General features: G+C 40.9%; 1 protein-coding gene across 2 annotated transcripts in view; it reads left to right on the forward strand.

Moving 5' to 3' along the window:
• Positions 1-19,386, forward strand: part of lsp1a (lymphocyte specific protein 1 a) — a 191,446-nt gene that overhangs the window by 143,614 nt on the left and 28,446 nt on the right. The window contains exons 7-11 of one of the 2 annotated variants that reach the window (XM_063062013.1): positions 1,891-1,932; positions 3,666-3,709; positions 5,103-5,184; positions 6,061-6,192; positions 10,218-10,316. In XM_063062013.1, coding sequence (XP_062918083.1) covers positions 1,891-1,932; positions 3,666-3,709; positions 5,103-5,184; positions 6,061-6,192; positions 10,218-10,316 — 399 coding nt within the window. The remainder of the gene's footprint in view (positions 1-1,890; positions 1,933-3,665; positions 3,710-5,102; positions 5,185-6,060; positions 6,193-10,217; positions 10,317-19,386) is intronic. The other variant, XM_063062014.1, reaches the window with a different exon arrangement.

Consider the following 19,386-nt stretch of genomic DNA (forward strand, 5'->3'; position numbering starts at 1 on the left):
GTACTTATGATTATTTGTAGCAATTTGACCTGTTCTCAATCCTTAAGAGAGATGGTAGTTGAGAACATTATTATTTGCATTTAACATGATCTATCTGTAGTTTATCTTCTCATGAGTGACCACAGACTGCTTGAGGCATTTGATGAGTTGTGAAACAGGATGTTGTAAGGATTCATTCTGTCATATTGCTTACAAACAACATGTCATATCTCATCACACCCTCCTTCATCAAAGGTATGCACCCGGAACTTTGCATAGATACTAAGTACTCTTGTGGAGCATACTCCTAGCAAAAGAGACACCCTCACTGAAGGCTTACAGGCTTTGATTACAACTATTAACCCTGATATTTGCAGGGGGGGTGGGGGGGTAGTGGTGGACCCAGCAACAACGGAGAAGTGTGGAAATCGGAGGACGTGCAGGCCTGCTCCTTTTCATTTTCTAATTATATTTCCTACAACTTTGGCAATTTTCCAGGCTTGCCACCTGTAATGGAAAAAAAAACTGCATCAAGATGTCTTTGCTGTGAAGAGCCCTTGTCAATCAGATTAGAATGAGTTGTATTGGAATGAGAAGAGGGCATCAAATGGCCACGGAAGATTGGTACTTCTAACGGGGTTTGCTGGAAGCTCAGTATTTATCAATTACAGTGGTTTAAAATGGGGCAATGTTAGGATTAGCAGAGACAAGGTTGGAGGAGGAGTCATAAGGGATGATATTTACTTGGATGAAAAGGACTCGTAGGAAGTGCTTCTGGGGGAATTTTATATCAAGCTCATTTTCTCAATGCAGACGCCAAGCGTTCAATTTCAGTATAGCGGTGACTTATTCAATTGCCTTCTTTCTCTCACTGAGCAGGGAAAAGGAAAAGTAAACTGCTCCAATGGACTTGTTGGAGTGCAGACATAGAATGTGAAAACTGATTTCTGGTAGAAGGAAGGTGGTGGGTGGGGCTGGTGAGACGAATCATTAACTAAATGGAGTCTAGCAGTCACTGATCTTAGCACTTTATAGATCCCAATGTAGTTAGAAATATTTTGTATTATTTATATTTTTAAGGGCTTTGTGTTTTTTTTAGTTACTATGTCATAATAAGTTTAGGTAGGTGTTTTAATTGCTGAGAATCATTGTTTTTTAAAATACTGAAAAAAACCAACTGGAAACTCATGGGGTACTTAAACAATGCCAACTCTATCACCCTTATGGATATTGGTGGAGGGATAACATAGCATTTAAATGAGAAGATTATATTATTCAGTTGTTTTCTTTATTATTTTTCAAATGAGATACATTTGGTAGATTTTGTTTTCTGCCTATCTTTGTCTTCCCGTTATGGCATTAAGTCTATGTGTGTGCGTGTGTGTAAGAGCAAGAAGCAGAAATGAGTTGGTGCGGTGCAGCTATTTATATTAAATGAGTAACTATCTGAATGCCATTATTCGAATCATGATTGCTTCTGGAATGTGTGAATCTCAAAAAAACTGAGATGTCAGTTAGAGATTTCAGATCACGGCCTATTCCCTTTCTACAGCCAGTGTTAACAAGGAGTTTCTGCATGCAGATGGAGTTAAAGCAACTCCTTTTAATTTTGCATGCATCTATTTGAAGAAATAAAATGGATCAGTCGCATTAAATATGACAACCTGAAACTTCCTTTTCTGTAATATAGAACATGTCTGGGAAGATTTCAGTGTGTCATGTCTTTTATTTACTTTCCCAAACCCCAAATGGACCTGGCCATTGCATTTCTGAATTCTCTTTGATGACTCTCCTGTATCTCTGCCAATAACACTAACAAGACTTGCTCTCAGTTACCTTTGGCCTGTTACTAATTTTCTGCCTTTTCGTCATGGCGTTCCTATCTCCTATCGCCTGTGTCTGTAATTTCAGAAAGAGTTTGACGAGGGAATGACATCAGAAACAACTTGCTTGGTGAGTCAATCAAATGCACAGTTAAAACCAAATGAGCCATCTTGTTCCACATCATGTCAGTTGATACCATCTAAATAAATCTCATATTCAGTCATCAAGCCAATTAATTTGGTTGCATTGTCAGTCATTTTGTAATTACAGTTTAGCATCCATTCGTCAAGTGGATTAATTATACAAGGTTGACAGTAAAGTTGCACTGAATTCAGTCATATTAGCATTTCCATTATTCTGACTCAGATCAGCTAACTAAACAAAAGGAAATAGTGGTGAGCATAGTCCGAAGATCAGGCCTGAGGCTTTTCAGTCTTGGGGCTAAGCTTAGTTGAAGGAACAGCATTTGTTATGAGTCATCTCAGATGGAAAGTGGCTGGCTGGTGGTGTAGTGGCATCAGCGCCGGACTTCGGAGCAAAGGCTCTCGAGTTCGAATCCAGCCGGCTCCCCTGCACGTTTTCCATCTGTGCTGGGTTGAGCATCAAGCTAGCAACTCAGCCTCGTAAAAATAAGAAAGCCTGCTGAAAAAAAACGCTGACGCATGACGGTGTCCCGATGACTCCATTCAGAGTTAAGGGCTTTCTTCTTCTTCAGAAGGAAAGGCTTGTTTAACAATGCGAATATACAGTATACAGAACCATTTCCACAATTTAAAAAGTCTTCCCACCTTCCCCTCTCTGCCTGCAGTGACCTGTACCGGGGTGATATCGCCACCTCTTGACCAGAGCTGAATTCCCAAGTGACCTGGCACAGTTTGCAGACTTCAGATTACTTTTTCCCATGGCGTTTGATTATTCTCCATTTTAAAGTGGACATTTTGGTCTCTGGAGTGAATCATTTCAATCTCTCTGCTAAGTTTCAATTTTTAAAATGTCTACAGATGTCCTGCGGCAGCACTAAGACTCAAGATTTTAATTCCTGCATAATCCTACAGGCTTTGCAGGAGATATTAACTCAAGCTCCATCAGACTCCCAGCAAACCTAACTGACTGAGTCTTACCATGACACATACCTTTAAAGCACAAGCCATTAAAGTTGTTTAAAATACTTACTCTGTAGTTGTAAAATCCTACAGTTACCAACTATTTCTGCTAATGTTGTTCCAGTTGAATCTTTAAAAGAATTGGGAGAAGTTAGGGGGGAAAGATGATTAATATCAGAAAGTATAGAATTACTGAAGGATCATCACTAATTCAATTCCCTGATACTGACTGAATTGGTAACCTATTTATTCCTTCGTCTGACGATAATTGCTTCCGTGCTTTGAACTCTGGTATCGCACACTGAGAAAGAGGAACATGATGCACATTTAAACAAAATGGAGCTTCTGCTTATTTTTTAATGAGAACAATTATTAATGTTTATTCTTGTTTGGGAGCTGTCACTTTTGCTTTCCATCTGAAGAAAACCTCCACGTGCAGTGTATGGGACAGCTGGCCTGTTCAGAAATGCATTCCAATGGAGAGCCTTCAGCTGCTGAAGATATAATTCCTCTGCAGTAATTTTGCTGCTTTTGAAACAGATTTATCACCTCCCTGACGATTACATCCTGAACTTTTTCCTCTTGTGCCTATTTTTTGAGACACATGGCTGAATTAAGCCAGAGGAGTGTCCATGGTTACAGCAAATAAGTAATCTGTTTCCCAGGATGAAAAGCCTTGGCTCAAGTCAAAATTGGCCAGAAAAACTTGAGTTGCCATGAAACAGTGAGGCTAAACCCTGCTATGTTTCTGATTTCCAGATCAGTGAAAGAACGGAATCCTTGAATCGCTCACTTAAGAAGAGGTATGAACACTTTTGGCATTAACACTTTTGCTGTGATCAGCCCCTGAATTGTCTCTTTGCTCTCTCTTGGCTTCAGGTCACTCAGTTTTCCCTTTCGATGTTCCTCCCCCACTGGAATGCAGTCTACATGATAGAAATCTTTTGAGCCTGTTATGTATGACAGAAGCCCAGGATCAAACTCTTCTGGGGCCTGGTTATCTGACTAGTTAAATTCTTCCAGCACATCAACTGGTGCTGTGCTCCTTTGATTCCAGAATCTACCCACTTTCGACTCAAAATCTGGACAAAGGTTGACATGGGCTCTGAACTAATTCCACAGTGAACCTTTCTGCTATGTCAATTGCTATGTCTCCCTCCCTCTCCTCCCCATCCCCCCCTCTGTTCCCCTTTCTCTCTCTCTCTTTCCCCTCTCTCTCTCTCTCTCTCTCCCACCTCTCCCCCTCTTCCCCCCACCTCTCCCCACCTCTCCCCCCTCCCCTTCTCCACCTCTCCCCCTCCCCACTCTCCCCACTCTTCCCCTGTCTCTCCCCCCACCCTCACCCTCACCCCCCTCTCTCTCTCACTCACCCTCTGCCCCACCCCTCTCTCACCCCCCTGTACTGTATACTTCCCTGCTATCCTTCAGTAAGGGAAATGCTCTACATATTCATGACTGAAACCTCAATTTCTCAATGCTGAGTACATTCTGTGGTCTTCAGCTCTGGCATGACACATCCAAACACTTCCTTCTACTCCACACTTTTTGAAACTCCCCAATGATGTTTTAATCACACTTTATTCTGTTTTCTTTAAAAACTTGTGCCAGTTGACTGGACACTTAACCTTCTCTGGACCATGATCTTTCATTTGTTGCATGTTTATCCCGTAAGCTCCAAACATGATAAGATTGCCCCAACCAAACTTTACAAATTCATTTACCCTGTTGCGTTAGTTAACTCAGGAAAACATCCTATTTCACTCTTACAAGTTCAACAGAATATATAGCTGATCCAGCTGGAATTGAAGCGGCTTCAACACCCTTCCTTAAACTTGACTTTGCTATGCTATTCTACCAAACCTCGCCCTGCAGAACTTTTCATATTTCCCAGTGATCCTGGAAAACAATGACCTGACTATTTTGTCTGCTTCGGTTTCAGTTCAATTCCTCTCACCTCCAGTCTTGCATCTATCAGAATGCAAGAACTCAGGCTTTAGTTCTCACATAGAATTGAATCGTTGCTTCCGCTAACCCAAGTCCTATCATTGATGAAGCAATGAGTCCATCTTGTCAATAAACTAAGAAATTGACAGTTGTGAAGAATGGTTCCCCTTCTTAAGTTCCTGTATGATTGTGCAGTCTTGTTAAAAAGCTTTGTTATGCAATTTTACTTTTAAAAACAATTTTGTATTACAGTAACAGTGTTAAGAAGAGTCAGCCCATAACTAACATATCAAAGATTGATGATCGATTGGAGCAATATACCAATGCCATTGAGGTAATTTGATTTATATTGCAGTTGCAGCTCAGTATTGATTTTTATCCACATATAAATTAACGCATTTAAAAAACTGCAGTTGGGTGTACATCTGTGAGTTTTATTGTTTTATCTTTTTTTTAAATCAAACTGTCATTGACCTTTCCAACCTGCAGAATAGCCTGGTGGAACATTTAATCTCTTCTGTTGTTGTTAATGTGATCCTTGGTTGCTAGTTTAGTAATCTCTGTTAATAATTTATATTGATTTGAAATAGCCATTCTTTCAGCCTTGAACCGATGCATTACAGCATTCTAACCCACCACTCCACCCCACACATATCCTGCTATAAGGCCTCTGCATTCACTATTGTGAGTGGATACATTTTGAAAACAAATCATCGGAAACGGTTAGAGAAAGCTAAACAGGATGTTCATGCTCTCTTTGACCTTGGCACTTCCCAAAGCATTTTTTTACAGCTAACGTAATACATTTGAAGTGTAGTCAGTATTATAGTGTGTGATGGGAAGGAATTAATGGTGTAACTTGCTCGTGGAAAATGGACAGATGTTCTTGAATTACCGGTAAACTAATTAAAATGTCTTTCATTTGTCTTCTTCCAAGAGGAGCATGTAGCATTTTGATGTGTCCTCTTTTAGGTATTAATTTTTGCCCCACTCTTTCCCATTAATATTGTAAAATCACCAATCCCCCACGTTTTAGTCCTCCAGTCCTTTGCTAGTAATTGGACCTGGACAGTTTGTGATAACGGAGGGGTTTGAGCCATACTTTCTAAAGTCTTATGCCAGCAAGTTATTGCTTGTTGATCTATACATATCAATTTTGCTCTCTGTTTTGATTTCTCTTTCCCCTTCTCTCTCTCACACACACAAATAGAGCACAACTAAGTCCCTGCGACACACGTCATTGGACATCCCTAGCCTATCAGAGGACGTGGCCACCATGAAGAACCTATGGGAGACAGGTGATGCTGCCAGTAGCACAGCTACCAGAGGGACACCAAGTAAGGTTGGGAATTATTTTTACTACCTATGTGCTACTTAAGAGCATTATCCACAAGTGCACACTGATCCACTGGACTTGACATCCAGAGTCAGATGAGTTTGAAACCTGATCACTCCTGTGGGGCTCACTGAGCCTTCCAGTTTAATGTTGAAAATCCAAGGCTTTGTCAGCTGTCACATCCTGTAGCTCTGCATAGCATCACAACTTGACTACCTAAGAGGATATCTTTTCTAGAAACATCACGGAAAGCTACTGTGAGTGGAAATGGCAAATCTGTCAGAACGTGGGAAACGAGTGTTCAGTAGAGGCAAATATCCAAATTTTGAGACTCACTTCAACACCAGAAGTAGAGGAGATAAGTCTCCAGACACATCATGGCAATTGGTTTAGCTGTTTGCAAGGCAGCCAAGGAATAATTGCAAACATTCTTAAACTTCAAATGCATCGTTAGAGAGCAAGGGTCAGGCTCTTTAGCATCAATCAACTCCATGAGTGCTTTTGCATTTGATAATGCAGCTGATAGTGTCTACACATTTTCCAAACTAAGAAATTTAAAGCATATTGAGGGTGCAATGAGAGTTAAAGTGGGTGATAGGCTCTAGAATCTTTGATTATCATTTATTTCATTTGATATGAAGAACTATGTAGTTAGCAATAAAGTTCAAAGTAAGTTCATTATTAAAGTACATTTATGTCACCATATACAATCTTGAGTTTCATTTTCTTGCGGGTGTACCTAATAAATCTAATAACCATAACAGAATCAATGAAAGACCCCACCAACAGGGTGGACAACCAGTTTGCAAAAGACAACTGTGGAAATACAAAATTAAATACTAATAATAAATAAACAATAAATATTAAGAACTTGAGATGAAAAGTCCTTGAAAATGAGCCCATAGTTTATGGGAACAGCTCAGAGTTGGGATGAGTGAAGTTTTCCCCTTTGGTTCAAGAGCCTGATGGTTGAGGGATATTAACTGTTCCTGATCCAATGAGATTAATTTATAAATATTTAAAATTAAATTAATGGTAATTTTGTTAAAGGCATCCGTTTAAAATAAAGTAAAATTAGAACATTGCTGATCCTTGCCAAAATAAATAAACAGGTTGAAGAAGAAAGTGTTCATAAACAATGAGTGCTTACTTTGGCCCAGAGGAAGAGCGCCTTTCTGAAGTAAAGCTTGCCCATTCTTAACACACCAGGCAACTGAGCCATCAGTTCCCACATTAGTGGACAACACTCAGCCTTGTGTTAATATATGGCAATTAATGTCTTGACCAAACAGGTTCTGGTTGATGACCATAACGAACACCAAAGGGTGCAAAAAAATTATCTGTGACATGCAATGACAGTATAATTTCAGAATCTCATCCCTGATACTCCAAAAACAGGGATTGGAGGAGATATCATTGAGAAGAAACTCCCACACAAATGTTGTAGGTCAAAAGCTGGATATCGAGCAGCAATTGATTCACTGGAGTCTTTCCTCCATCTTGAATGCACAAATTAATAGAATACTGTATGGTCCCAATAACACTCAAATGATTCAGGGCAAAGCAGCCCACTGTGAATTGGTACTCCATGTTCAACCAAAAAGCTACTCTGCTTTGAGTCCAGTGGTGGCAGAATGTAGCCACCATGAACATGCTGCAACAATTTCATTGACAGCATAACCAGTGGTAACAGGAGGAGGTTATCTGGCATCCAAACCTTGCTGCAATGAACCTACAGCATAGTACAGTACAGCACAGGAATTGGCCCTTTCCCCAATGATGTCTCTGCCGATCAATTTGCCAAGTTAAACTCGTGTAATATTTCTGTACATAGCCCGTCTTTCTCCATCCCCTGTCCGTTCATGTGCCTGCCAAAATGCTTCCTAAATGCTGCTATCATATCTGCTTCAATCAACTCCCCTGGCAGCACGTACTAGGGACCAACGCAAAATGCCAGAGGCAGCCTCTGGGGAAGGAAAATGGAGAGTCAACGTTTTGGGTTGAGACCTCTAAGTGGACAGAGAGAGAGAGGGGTGGGAGATAGTTCACCTCTTTATACATCATCAAAAGAAAATCTGCAGGTGCTGGAAATCCGAGTAACACACACAGGACTGGAGATAAAAAGCTGAGATGTTCCCTTTTCCCCCTCTTACCTCATCTCACCAATCAACTTCCCAGCTCGTCATTCCACCCCCCTGCCCCAGGTTTCACCTAGCACCTGGTGGTTGCCTCTCCCCTCCTCCCACCTTACCCCACCAAATCTACTCCTTAAGCTGTTTTTCTCCAGTCTTGCCAAAGGGTTTCAGCCCGAAACGTTGACTGTACTTTTTTCCATACGTGCTGCCTGGCCTGCTGAGTTCTTCCGCATTTTGTGTGTATTGCCCCTCTTTATACAGTACTGGTGGTCTCACCTCCTCTACCTTCTATCCTATCTCTTTATCTCTTGATTCCTCTAATGTTCAGAAGTCTGTCAAACACTGTTCTGAAAGCAGATAAGAACACTCTCCAAAACCCTCTGTGGCAGTAAACTCCAAGCATTCACCAGCCTCAGAATGAAGACATTTTTCCTCATCCCAGTCCAAAATTGCCTTTCCCTTTTCTTGAGACTGTAGCTCCTGATTCTACATTTCACAGTCAGAGATGTATCCTGCCCACATTTACTCTGTCAGCACTCGAAGTATTTTGAATTTCTCAATGGTATCACCACTCATTGTTCTTGAGAAGCACATCGATGCCTAGCCTAATCAATCTGTCCTACCATCACGGAGACCTGACTGATAACTCTTCTTTGAATTCCCTCTATAGCTAATATAACATGCTTTAGGTAAGGATACCAAAAGTGAATGAAGCAGTTCAAGTAGCAGAAGTATTGGAATGCCACCATCTGAAAGTTTACCCCGAGTTGCAGACTATCCCACTTAGACATGTCATTCCTCCTTTATTCTAATGGAAGTGCCTTTGGAAAGGAGATCTTTGATTGACAAAAGATATAAGGGTGCAGTGCAAAAGGGAAAAGAAATGGGTCCGGAGGAGATGTACATAAATGAGAGCAAATCAGTCTGAATCTATCTCAATTTGCATGTTAGTACACAAAAGCAACAGATTTGTACAAATGCAGCTGCTGAGAGAGAACTGAAGTGACAAATCTCTGCCCAGCAACAGAATCTTGTGCAAAGTGAAGGAACAGAATCGGTCTCCCCATGTACTAGCTGAGAAGGTCTTTGTCAGCTGCAGGTTTTTGACACTAAGAGGCATTCAGAACTGTAATAATTACTGAACTTCAATTAATAATTTTAAAACAATGAAATCAGAATAGTTGACTATGTTATGTTCTATTTTGGGTCTACAGCAGCATCTAAAGGTTAGACAGCTCATAAGTAATGAGTGCAAGTTCAAACCTTCTGCATGTACAAGTCTTTAACATCCCAGTACCTCGAGGGTAAATACAGGCAGGTCCATGCGGATGCTGCCAGATCATTGATATTTACAGTGCTTTATGATCTCATTGCAAGTTTCCAACATTTTTGCTTTCATGTAAATTTGAATCACTGTCATCATCACCTAGGAACTTAAGTGTATTTTATTTCTTTGAAATTAGTATGAAACTTCTACTATAGAACCAGTTATTTCTCTGTAAACAAATCTTTGGCTTTTTTTTGATTAAAAATTGCTTAACTTATGCCAAGGCCAGCTTTGAGTTCTCTAGTTGATTGCATAATTTTTGGATGTCACTCACAGTTGTAGTTTCTCTTGCAGCCAAGTTCAGTTGAGTCTTGTGTATTGTTTAACAAAATCCTAATCTAAAAAGAATCAATAAACCAAACATGCAATCAACTTATTTCAACCAGAGCACAATTAACAGTCGAGAAATGCTTAGTAGAAATAAAGAACATTGAGATAGCCAATTCCTGCTCTTTGATATCAAAAACAGATGTTTGTAGGTGATTGGTTTGACACTTGGGTGAAGACCATCTTTTAATGTTTCAGTAATGAGCATTCTATCTTCTCCAATATTGCCTGTCTTTATCTAGGATACCGAAGGACTGAAAATAGGTGTCTGTGACCTCATCAACCAGTGGGTCAGTAAGAACCCAGAGTCCAGTGTCAAGTCTAGTCCCTCCAAACTTGCCGTAAGTAAAATTTTCCACCTTCCCACTCTGTACTTATCATTTCACTGGTAAATAATGATCACAAAATACGTTATTGCAAGGCCACAGTCTCTCTAATACATCACATTTTTGTACTACCACTATTCTTATGTGATTAACTAGAAATTAATGTTAAAAAGTTAAATAAATCAGTAAGTGGCATTGTAGGTCATACAATACAAATTTTTATTTGCCCCTAATCGTAAGCATAATAAAAATTAAATATCAAAAGCAAGTGAAGAACTATTGGTTTAATCTTTCTATAAGATGCGTCATCTTAATATTAACCTATTTCATTTTACATCAACATTAAAATAGTGCCAATGGGAAAATCTAGGCAATTAAGCCAAGTACAGTGATTTTTTTTTGTCTATTGCAGAATTTGGTACTTCGGGATTAGGTTGCCGACCATTGTTTGCACTTAACAAGAGAATTAGAAGCATTTTTCGATTGATCTCCAGTCAGCAGAGAGACTGCAGGATTGTACATGTACATGGATGTCAGACATCCCTTGCAGTCAGACAAGGTGTTATATTCGATATCTTGGCTCAGGCATAAAGCAAGCCCATCTGCTGAGGGGTAGCAGAGAATGCCCGGCACATGTGAAGACGTGCTTCAGCCAGGGCTAGTATCTGTAGGAGAAGAGGAGAAAACATTGAGAAGGGAAAATCTACAAGTTTATGACCTTTCAGAAAATTTGTGAGCCTGCAAAAAAAAATGTTTTGCTGTGCTAGGTACACAGGTGTGATCAGATGGAAGGTATTGGGGGGGGGGGCGCGGAATTGGTAATTTGGGTCAGGGTGTTGTCTGTTGGCATTAAGAATAATCCAAAAAGAATATTCATGAGATCATCATCCAGAAATCTTGCGAATCATACCAACAGTTGTAAAAGTCCAGCGTTACCTCAAGGATTTTGTGCATGTTGTAGATTACAGATTCTGCATAGACTATGAATTCTGAAAGACGTACCTGGATTGTGTTCCAGTCAAAGGATTCAGAATAGACCACGTAATGAAAATGCTGCAAATAGATTGTATTATCTGGCAGAATACCAGCCAAGTCTTCACATTCAATTGCCTTATCCTTTACTTATTGATTCCAGCCATCTCTGTCTGTTTTTCTTTTCAGATTCCCACTCAGTGAAATCCACTCCTAAGTGGTATTTAGGACTGAGTTAAAGGCTAGAATTTTATTGAGGGATGAATACAGTGCTATAAACTTAGACCACAATGTAAACTGTTATCCATTATGTTTTAGAACGGCGATGAGAAGGATTTTCCTTAGCCAGAGGGTGATGAATCTGTGGAATTCTTTGCCATAGGCAGCTGTGGAGGCCAAGTCTTAAAGTATATTTAGAAACATAGAAACATAGAAAATAGGTGCAGGAGTAGGCCATTCGGCCCTTCGAGCCTGCACCGCCATTTATTATGATCATGGCTGATCATCCAACTCAGAACCCCGCCCCAGCCTTCCCTCCATACCCCCTGACCCCCATAGCCACAAGGGCCATATCTAACTCCCTCTTAAATATAGCCAATGAACTGGCCTCAACTGTTTCCTGTGGCAGAGAATTCCACAGATTCACCACTCTCTGTGTGAAGAAGTTTTTCCTAATCTCGGTCCTAAAAGGCTTCCCCTCTATCCTCAAACTGTGGCCCCTCGTTCTGGACTTCCCCAACATCGGGAACAATCTTCCTGCATCTAGCCTGTCCAATCCCTTTAGGATCTTATACGTTTCAATCAGATCCCCCCTCAATCTTCTAAATTCCAACGAGTACAAGCCCAGTTCATCCAGTCTTTCTTCATATGAAAGTCCTGCCATCCCAGGAATCAATCTGGTGAACCTTCTTTGTACTCCCTCTATGGCAAAGATGTCTTTCCTCAGATTAGGGGACCAAAACTGCACACAATACTCCAGGTGTGGTCTCACCAAGGCCTTGTACAACTGCAGTAGTACCTCCCTGCTCCTCTACTCGAATCCTCTCGCTATAAATGCCAGCATACCATTCACCTTTTTCACCGCCTGCTGTACCTGCATGCCCACTTTCAATGACTGGTGTGTAATGACACCCAGGTCTCGTTGCACCTCCCCTTTTCCTAATCGGCCACCATTCAGATAATAATCTGTTTTCCTATTTTTGCCACCAAAGTGGATAACTTCACATTTATCCACATTAAATTGCATCTGCCATGAGTTTGCCCACTCACCCAACCTATCCAAGTCACCCTGCATCCTCTTAGCATCCTCCTCACTGCTAACACTGCCACCCAGCTTCGTGTCATCCGCAAACTTGGAGATGCTGCATTTAATTCCCTCATCCAAGTCATTAATATATATTGTAAACAACTGGGGTCCCAGCACTGAGCCTTGCGGTACCCCACTAGTCACTGCCTGCCATTCTGAAAAGGTCCCGTTTATTCCCACTCTTTGCTTCCTGTCTGCTAACCAATTCTCCACCCACACCAATACCTTACCCCCAATACCGTGTGCTTTAAGTTTACGCACTAATCTCCTGTGTGGGACCTTGTCAAAAGCCTTTTGAAAATCCAAATATACCACATCCACTGGTTCTCCCCTATCCACTCTACTAGTTACATCCTCAAAAAATTCTATGAGATTCGTCAGACATGATTTTCCTTTCACAAATCCATGCTGACTTTGTCCGATCATTTCACCGCTTTCCAAATGTGCTGTTATCACATCCTTGATAACTCACTCCAGCAGTTTCCCCACCACTGACGTTAGGCTAACCGGTCTATAATTCCCCGGTTTCTCTCTCCCTCCTTTTTTAAAAAGTGGAGTTACATTAGCCACCCTCCAATCCTCAGGAACTAGTCCAGAATCTAACGAGTTTTGAAAAATTATCACTAATGCATCCACTATTTCTTGGGCTACTTCCTTAAGCACTCTAGGATGCAGACCATCTGGCCCTGGGGATTTATCTGCCTTCAATCCCTTCAATTTACCTAACACCACTTCCCTACTAACATGTATTTCGCTCAGTTCCTCCATCTCACTGGACCCTCTGTCGCCTACTATTTCTGGAAGATTATTTATGTCCTCCTTAGTGAAGACAGAACCAAAGTAATTATTCAATTGGTCTGCCATGTCCTTGCTCCCCATAATCAATTTACCTGTTTCTGTCTGCAAGGGACCTACATTTGTCTTTACCAGTCTTTTCCTTTTTACATATCTATAAAAGCTTTTACAGTCCGTTTTTATGTTCCCTGCCAGTTTTCTCTCATAATCTTTTTTCCCCTTCCTAATTAAGCCCTTTGTCCTCCTCTGCTGAACTCTGAATTTCTCCCAGTCCTCAGGTGAGCCACTTTCTCTGGCTAATTTGTATGCTTCTTCTTTGGAATTGATACTATCCCTAATTTCTCTTGTCAGCCACGGGTGCACTACCTTCCTTGATTTATTCTTTTGCCAAACTGGGATGAACAATTGTTGTAGTTCATCCATGCAACCTTTAAATGCTTGCCATTGCATATGCACCGTCAATCCTTTAAGTGTCATTTGCCAGTCTATCTTAGCTAATTCACGTCTCATACCTTCAAAGTTACCCCTCTTTAAGTTCAGAACTTTTGTTTCTGAATTAACTATGTCACTCTCCATCTTAATGAAGAATTCCACCATATTATGGTCACTCTTACCCAAGGGGCCTCTCACGACAAGATTGCTAATTAACCCTTCCTCATTGCTCAAAACCCAGTCCAGAATAGCCTGCTTTCTAGTTGGTTCCTCGACATGTTGGTTCAAAAAACCATCCCGCATACATTCCAAGAAATCCTCTTCCTCAGCACCTTTACCAATTTGGTTCACCCAATCTACATGTAGATTGAAGTCACCCATTATAACTGCTGTTCCTTTATTGCACACATTTCTAATTTCCTGTTTAATACCATCTCCGACCTCACTACTACTGTTAGGTGGCCTGTACAGAACTCCCACCAGCGTCTTCTGCCCCTTAGTGTTATGCAGCTCTACCCATATCGATTCCACATCTTCCCGGCTTATGTCCTTCCTTTCTATTGCGTTAATCTCTTCTTTAACCAGCAACGCCACCCCACCTCCCCTTCCTTCATGTCTGTCCCTCCTGAATATTGAATATCCCTGAACGTTGAGCTCCCATCCCTGGTCACCCTGGAGCCATGTCTCTGTGATCCCAACTATATCATAATCATTAATAACAATCTGCACTTTCAATTCATCCACCTTATTACGAATGCTCCTTGCATTGACACATAAAGCCTTCAGGCGCTCTTTTACAACTCTCTTAGCCCTTATACAATTATGTTGAAAAGTGGCCCTTTTTAATGCTTGCCCTGGATTTGTCGGCCTGCCACTTTTACTTTTCTCCTTTGTACTTTTTGCTTCTACGCTCACTTTACACCCCTCTGTCTCTCTGCACTGGTTCCCATCCCTCTGTTGTGAACTAACCTCCTCACACCTAGCCTCTTTAATTTGATTCCCACCCCCCAACCATTCTAGTTTAAAGTCACCTCAGTAGCCCCCGCTAATCTCCCTGCCAGGATATTGGTCCCCCTAGGATTCAAGTGTAACCCGTCCTTTTTGTACAGGTCACGCCTGCGCCAAAAGAGGTCCCAATGATCCAAAAACTTATTTAAGGCAGAGATGGATAAATTCTTGATTGGTCAGAGCATGAAGGGATATGGGGAGAAGGCAAGCGATTGGGGCTGAGAGGAAAATTGGATGAGCCATGATAAAATGGCAGGGCAGACTCAATGGGCCAAATGGCCTAATTCTGCTCCTATATCTTATGGTCTTAACTTATATTTGAATAAGCCCTGATCAGTCAACACACACAAAAAATTCTGGTGAACGCAGCAGTCCAGGCAGCATCTATATGAAGACTGTCCTGACGAAGGGTCTCGGCCCGAAACTTCGGCTGTACCTCTTCCTATAAATGCTGTCTGGCCTGCTGCGTTCACCAGCATTTTTTGAGTGTGTTGACTGATCAGGGCTTAACCTTTCCATGTGGGCTATCAGCCTAGTGTAGAAGTCAGACAGGACTTTTTTCCAGAGATGCTAGCCATGGTTCTGTCCCTTCAAATATAAGGTAAGACCATAAGATATAGGAACAGAATTAGGCCATTTGGCCCATTGAGCCAGCATCTGCAGATTTCCTCGTGTTTGAGCCTTGATTAGTAGCTCGATCCCAAAAGCTTCTAACTCATCTGTGCTATTGATAAATCACAATAAAACCAAAATTGTTTTATCCTTTCCATGTGGGCTGTCAGCCTAGTGTAGAAGTCAGGTAGGGTTTTTTTTTTCAGAGATGCTAGCCATGGTTCTGTCCCTTCCATTATTCGTCAGCCTTAACCAGCGCTATATATTTTTTTAAAAAACAAGTTTATTGTGTATGGACACTATTGATGAAGAGAGATTGTTGAATTTGCTAATGAGTAGCAGTCATAATACCCATGTGTAGACATGAATCATTCATTCCTTGGAAAAAGGAAGCAAATTAATTGTCGTAAATCTTATGAGCAAAAACGATTTTTCATCTTGTGTATTTTTATTCTTTCCCTTCTCTTCAGGCTCTCTCCATTTCTTGGATTTGCTTTGCCTCTGGCTTTGACTAACTCCTTCTGCATCTTCTGTACCTTTTCTTAAATCCTCCTGTACACTGGCTTCTCAAAAGGTAATTTTTCTGTGGATTTGAACTAACTGCAAGGCGTGTTGAGAGGCATGTGTGACGAATGCAATGGCAGAGACATGGCTACACTGCAGCTGAGTGTGCATTCCTTTCTATTCATCAGGGTTTCCTGGGTTTGTGTTGCGAAATACCCTGAGGATATTCTATTCAACATCATTGCAGGTCCCCTTTTCAGTCTCAAGTACAAATTCTTTTGGGATTTTCTAGGTCATTTTGTAAATGTTTTCAGTGAAACCCCCGTGTGTTGTGATCTCTGATGATGTTTCACATTATCAAACAGAAAGGAATTGACAGAGAAATTACTGTGGGAGCGAGAACAGTGATTTCCTTGCATAATATCTTCTTTGTAGCAGGGACAAGAACAATACTCAGGCGCCACTGTTTACCCTCATTTTCCCATCCAAGAGGCATTTTCTGTGTGTGAGTTGCTTCAATTAATGCCATCTTTATTGCATCTGAGGTCTACCCTGTTCTCAGTTGGCATTCTTTTATGAATACTTGGTCTCCAGCTACCCCACCAGACCTGCTTCCTCACTCAAGGTACTTAATCTTGATTTTGCAACCACACCACTGTCTTTACTGATTGACAATGACTGGATTCTGAACTTTGGCTAAAAACTGCCAATGGCGTTCTGTGCAGGGATGCCCTCTCTAGCATGGAGTCCAACTATGCCAGTCTCTTGTGTGCTGGTTAAGGGAATCCTAAGGCAATGTGACACTATTCCCACTCTCTCTCCTCCCTCATCTACCTAACACCCTCCCTCCTTACCTGGATCCACCTATCACCTTGCCAGCTCTTGCTCCACCTCTTATCTCTAGCTTTTAATACTGGCTCTCTCCCTACTATCTTTCAGCCCAAATGAAAGGTTTCAAGCTGAAACACCGACTGTCCATTTTCCTACACAGATGATGCCTGATCTTCCAAGTTCCTCCTGCACTTTGTATATTGCTCAAAGTCGTCTTACTACTGGCAATAATATGCAGACGATACTAAGATAGGTGGTGTTGTGGATAAAGAAGTAGGTTTTCAAAGCTTGCAGAGAGATTTGGGCCAGTTAGAAGAGTGGGCTGAAAGATGACAGATGGAGTTTAATGCTGATAAGTATGAGGTGCTACATTTTAGTAGGAATAATCAAAATAGGACATACATGGTAAATGGTAGGGCATCAAAGAATGCAGTAGAACAAAGGGATCTAGGGATAATGGTGCATAGTTCCCTGAAGGTGGAATCTCATGTAGATAGGGTGGTGAAGAAAGCTTTTGGTACGCTGGCCTTTATTAATCAGAGCATTTGGGATGTAATGTTAAAATTGTACAAGGCATTGGTGAGGCCAAATTTGGAGTATTGTGTACAGTTCTGGTCACTGAATTATAGGAAAGATGTCAACAAAATAGAGAGAGTACAGAGGAGATTTACTAGAATGTTACCTGGGTTTCAGCACCTAAGTTACAGAGAAAGGTTGCACAGGTTAGGTCTTTATTCTTTGGAACGTAGAAGGTTGAGGGGGAACTTGATAGAGGTATTTAAAATTATGAGGGGGATAGATAGAGTTGACATGGATAGGCTTTTTCTATTGAGAGTAGGGGAGATTCAAACAAGAGGACATGAGTTGAGAGTTAAGGGGCAAAAGTTTAGGGGTAACATGAGGGGGAACTTCTTTACTCAGAGAGTAGTAGCTGTGTGGAATGAGCTTCCAGTAGAAGTGGTAGAGGCAGGTTTGATTTTGTCATTTAGAAAAAAATTGGATCGGTATATGGACAGGAAAGGAATGGAGGGTTATGGACTGAGTGCAGGTAGATGGGACTAGGTGGGAGTAAGCATTCGGCATGCACTAGAAGGGCCGAGATGGCCTGTTTCCGTGCTGTAATTGTTATATGGTTATATGGTAATAGTTGGTCTTAACTTTATTATTATTCAGTTCAAAGTAGTTGGTCTTAACTTTATAATTATTCAGTTCAAAGTAGCTGCTTGTTTGCATGACTAAATGTACTGAGCCAGTTTTATTACTCAGGGATTACAGCAAGTCTTTGAAAATATGGCAACTAATGTAAAATCTTTTGGACAGTTATGATTTTAAGTAAGGCTGTTCGGAGGTTATTATTAAACAGCATTCAATTTCAGTTTATGGGAAACAGAAATATGAAGAAATTAATTTAACTGCAGAAACAATCTGTAGTTTTACATGTTATGCACGTTATATTGCATGTTAAATTATATGTTATAAAAAACCATTTTAATGTTAATTGAGTTGTCCGATTATTTTTGGGAGCTGCTGAAATAATTGTAAATATTCAGACTTTGCCTCTAATTTGTGGTTGGGTGATGGTCTGGGCTGTTGAATAACCTTCATTAATGTTGTTCTTCGGTACCTCACAACGAGGTGTTTAAGAAGGCTGACAGTAATCTTTGGCTGTCCAGTGAAGGTAATACCTGGAGAGTGTTTAGCCTCCACGCACCTTCCAATCCAACAGCACAGCTGAGGCCATTGTTTACAAACGTATTTGTCCTTCCTAATAGACACTTGAAAGACCACTATTGACCAGATGACAACTACTGACTCAATTAAATCATCACCTAATTTAGTCTTGGGTGAATTTGAGCTGGAGTTATCTTGATGTGGAGAAATAGGGTGATACCACGAACGGGAATGTTGATGCTGCTTCAATTTGTTTTGACCAGTGACTCTGCTTTTGGTCACCCAAAGCAAACATCAGCCAAACCAACACAAATTGCATCTATGGAACTCTGATGTATTGCCTTAGCTTTATAAACATGACACAAATGACTGACCACAATAAAGATTAAATTCATTGGGAAGAGCCTATAATGTGAGCTTTGTCCATACAGCATTTATGTTTGTATAAACAGCAGTGTTTCTCACAGCTAAGTGGGTGATTCACTCAAAAACAGCTTTAGTGCTTGGGACATAAATTCTTTTGTAATTGCATGAATTTGCTGAAATAATTTAATCAGAAACCTGATCTCTAAGCATGATTAGGTCCCATCTGTATGGGTCATGTGTTTGTGAAACATTTGGGCCATCCATGTCCATTCACATGGATATCATTGGACACCTGCAGAGTATTAATGGAATTGCATTGAGATACCAACCTTAAATATGTAACAGAATGATCTAAGCAAAGTTTATTTCTAGTTTTGTTCCAAACCAACACCCAGTTTCTTAGGAGGGAGGTAGATTTTGCATGGTGCAAATCACCTTAGTGCATCCAATAAGGTTTCTGTGTCTAGTATACATGGAATGATGTTATCCCCCTTGCCAAACTACTTTTAGAGCATTTCCCTGGATGCTGGTACATATTGTTCTGTAGAGCACCCGTGTTTAGGTAGATCGGGGGTAGGATTCCTCTTG

The sequence above is a fragment of the Mobula hypostoma genome, chromosome 11 (genome assembly GCF_963921235.1).
Source record: "Mobula hypostoma chromosome 11, sMobHyp1.1, whole genome shotgun sequence".
In the NCBI taxonomy this organism is placed as follows: Eukaryota; Metazoa; Chordata; class Chondrichthyes; order Myliobatiformes; family Myliobatidae; genus Mobula; species Mobula hypostoma.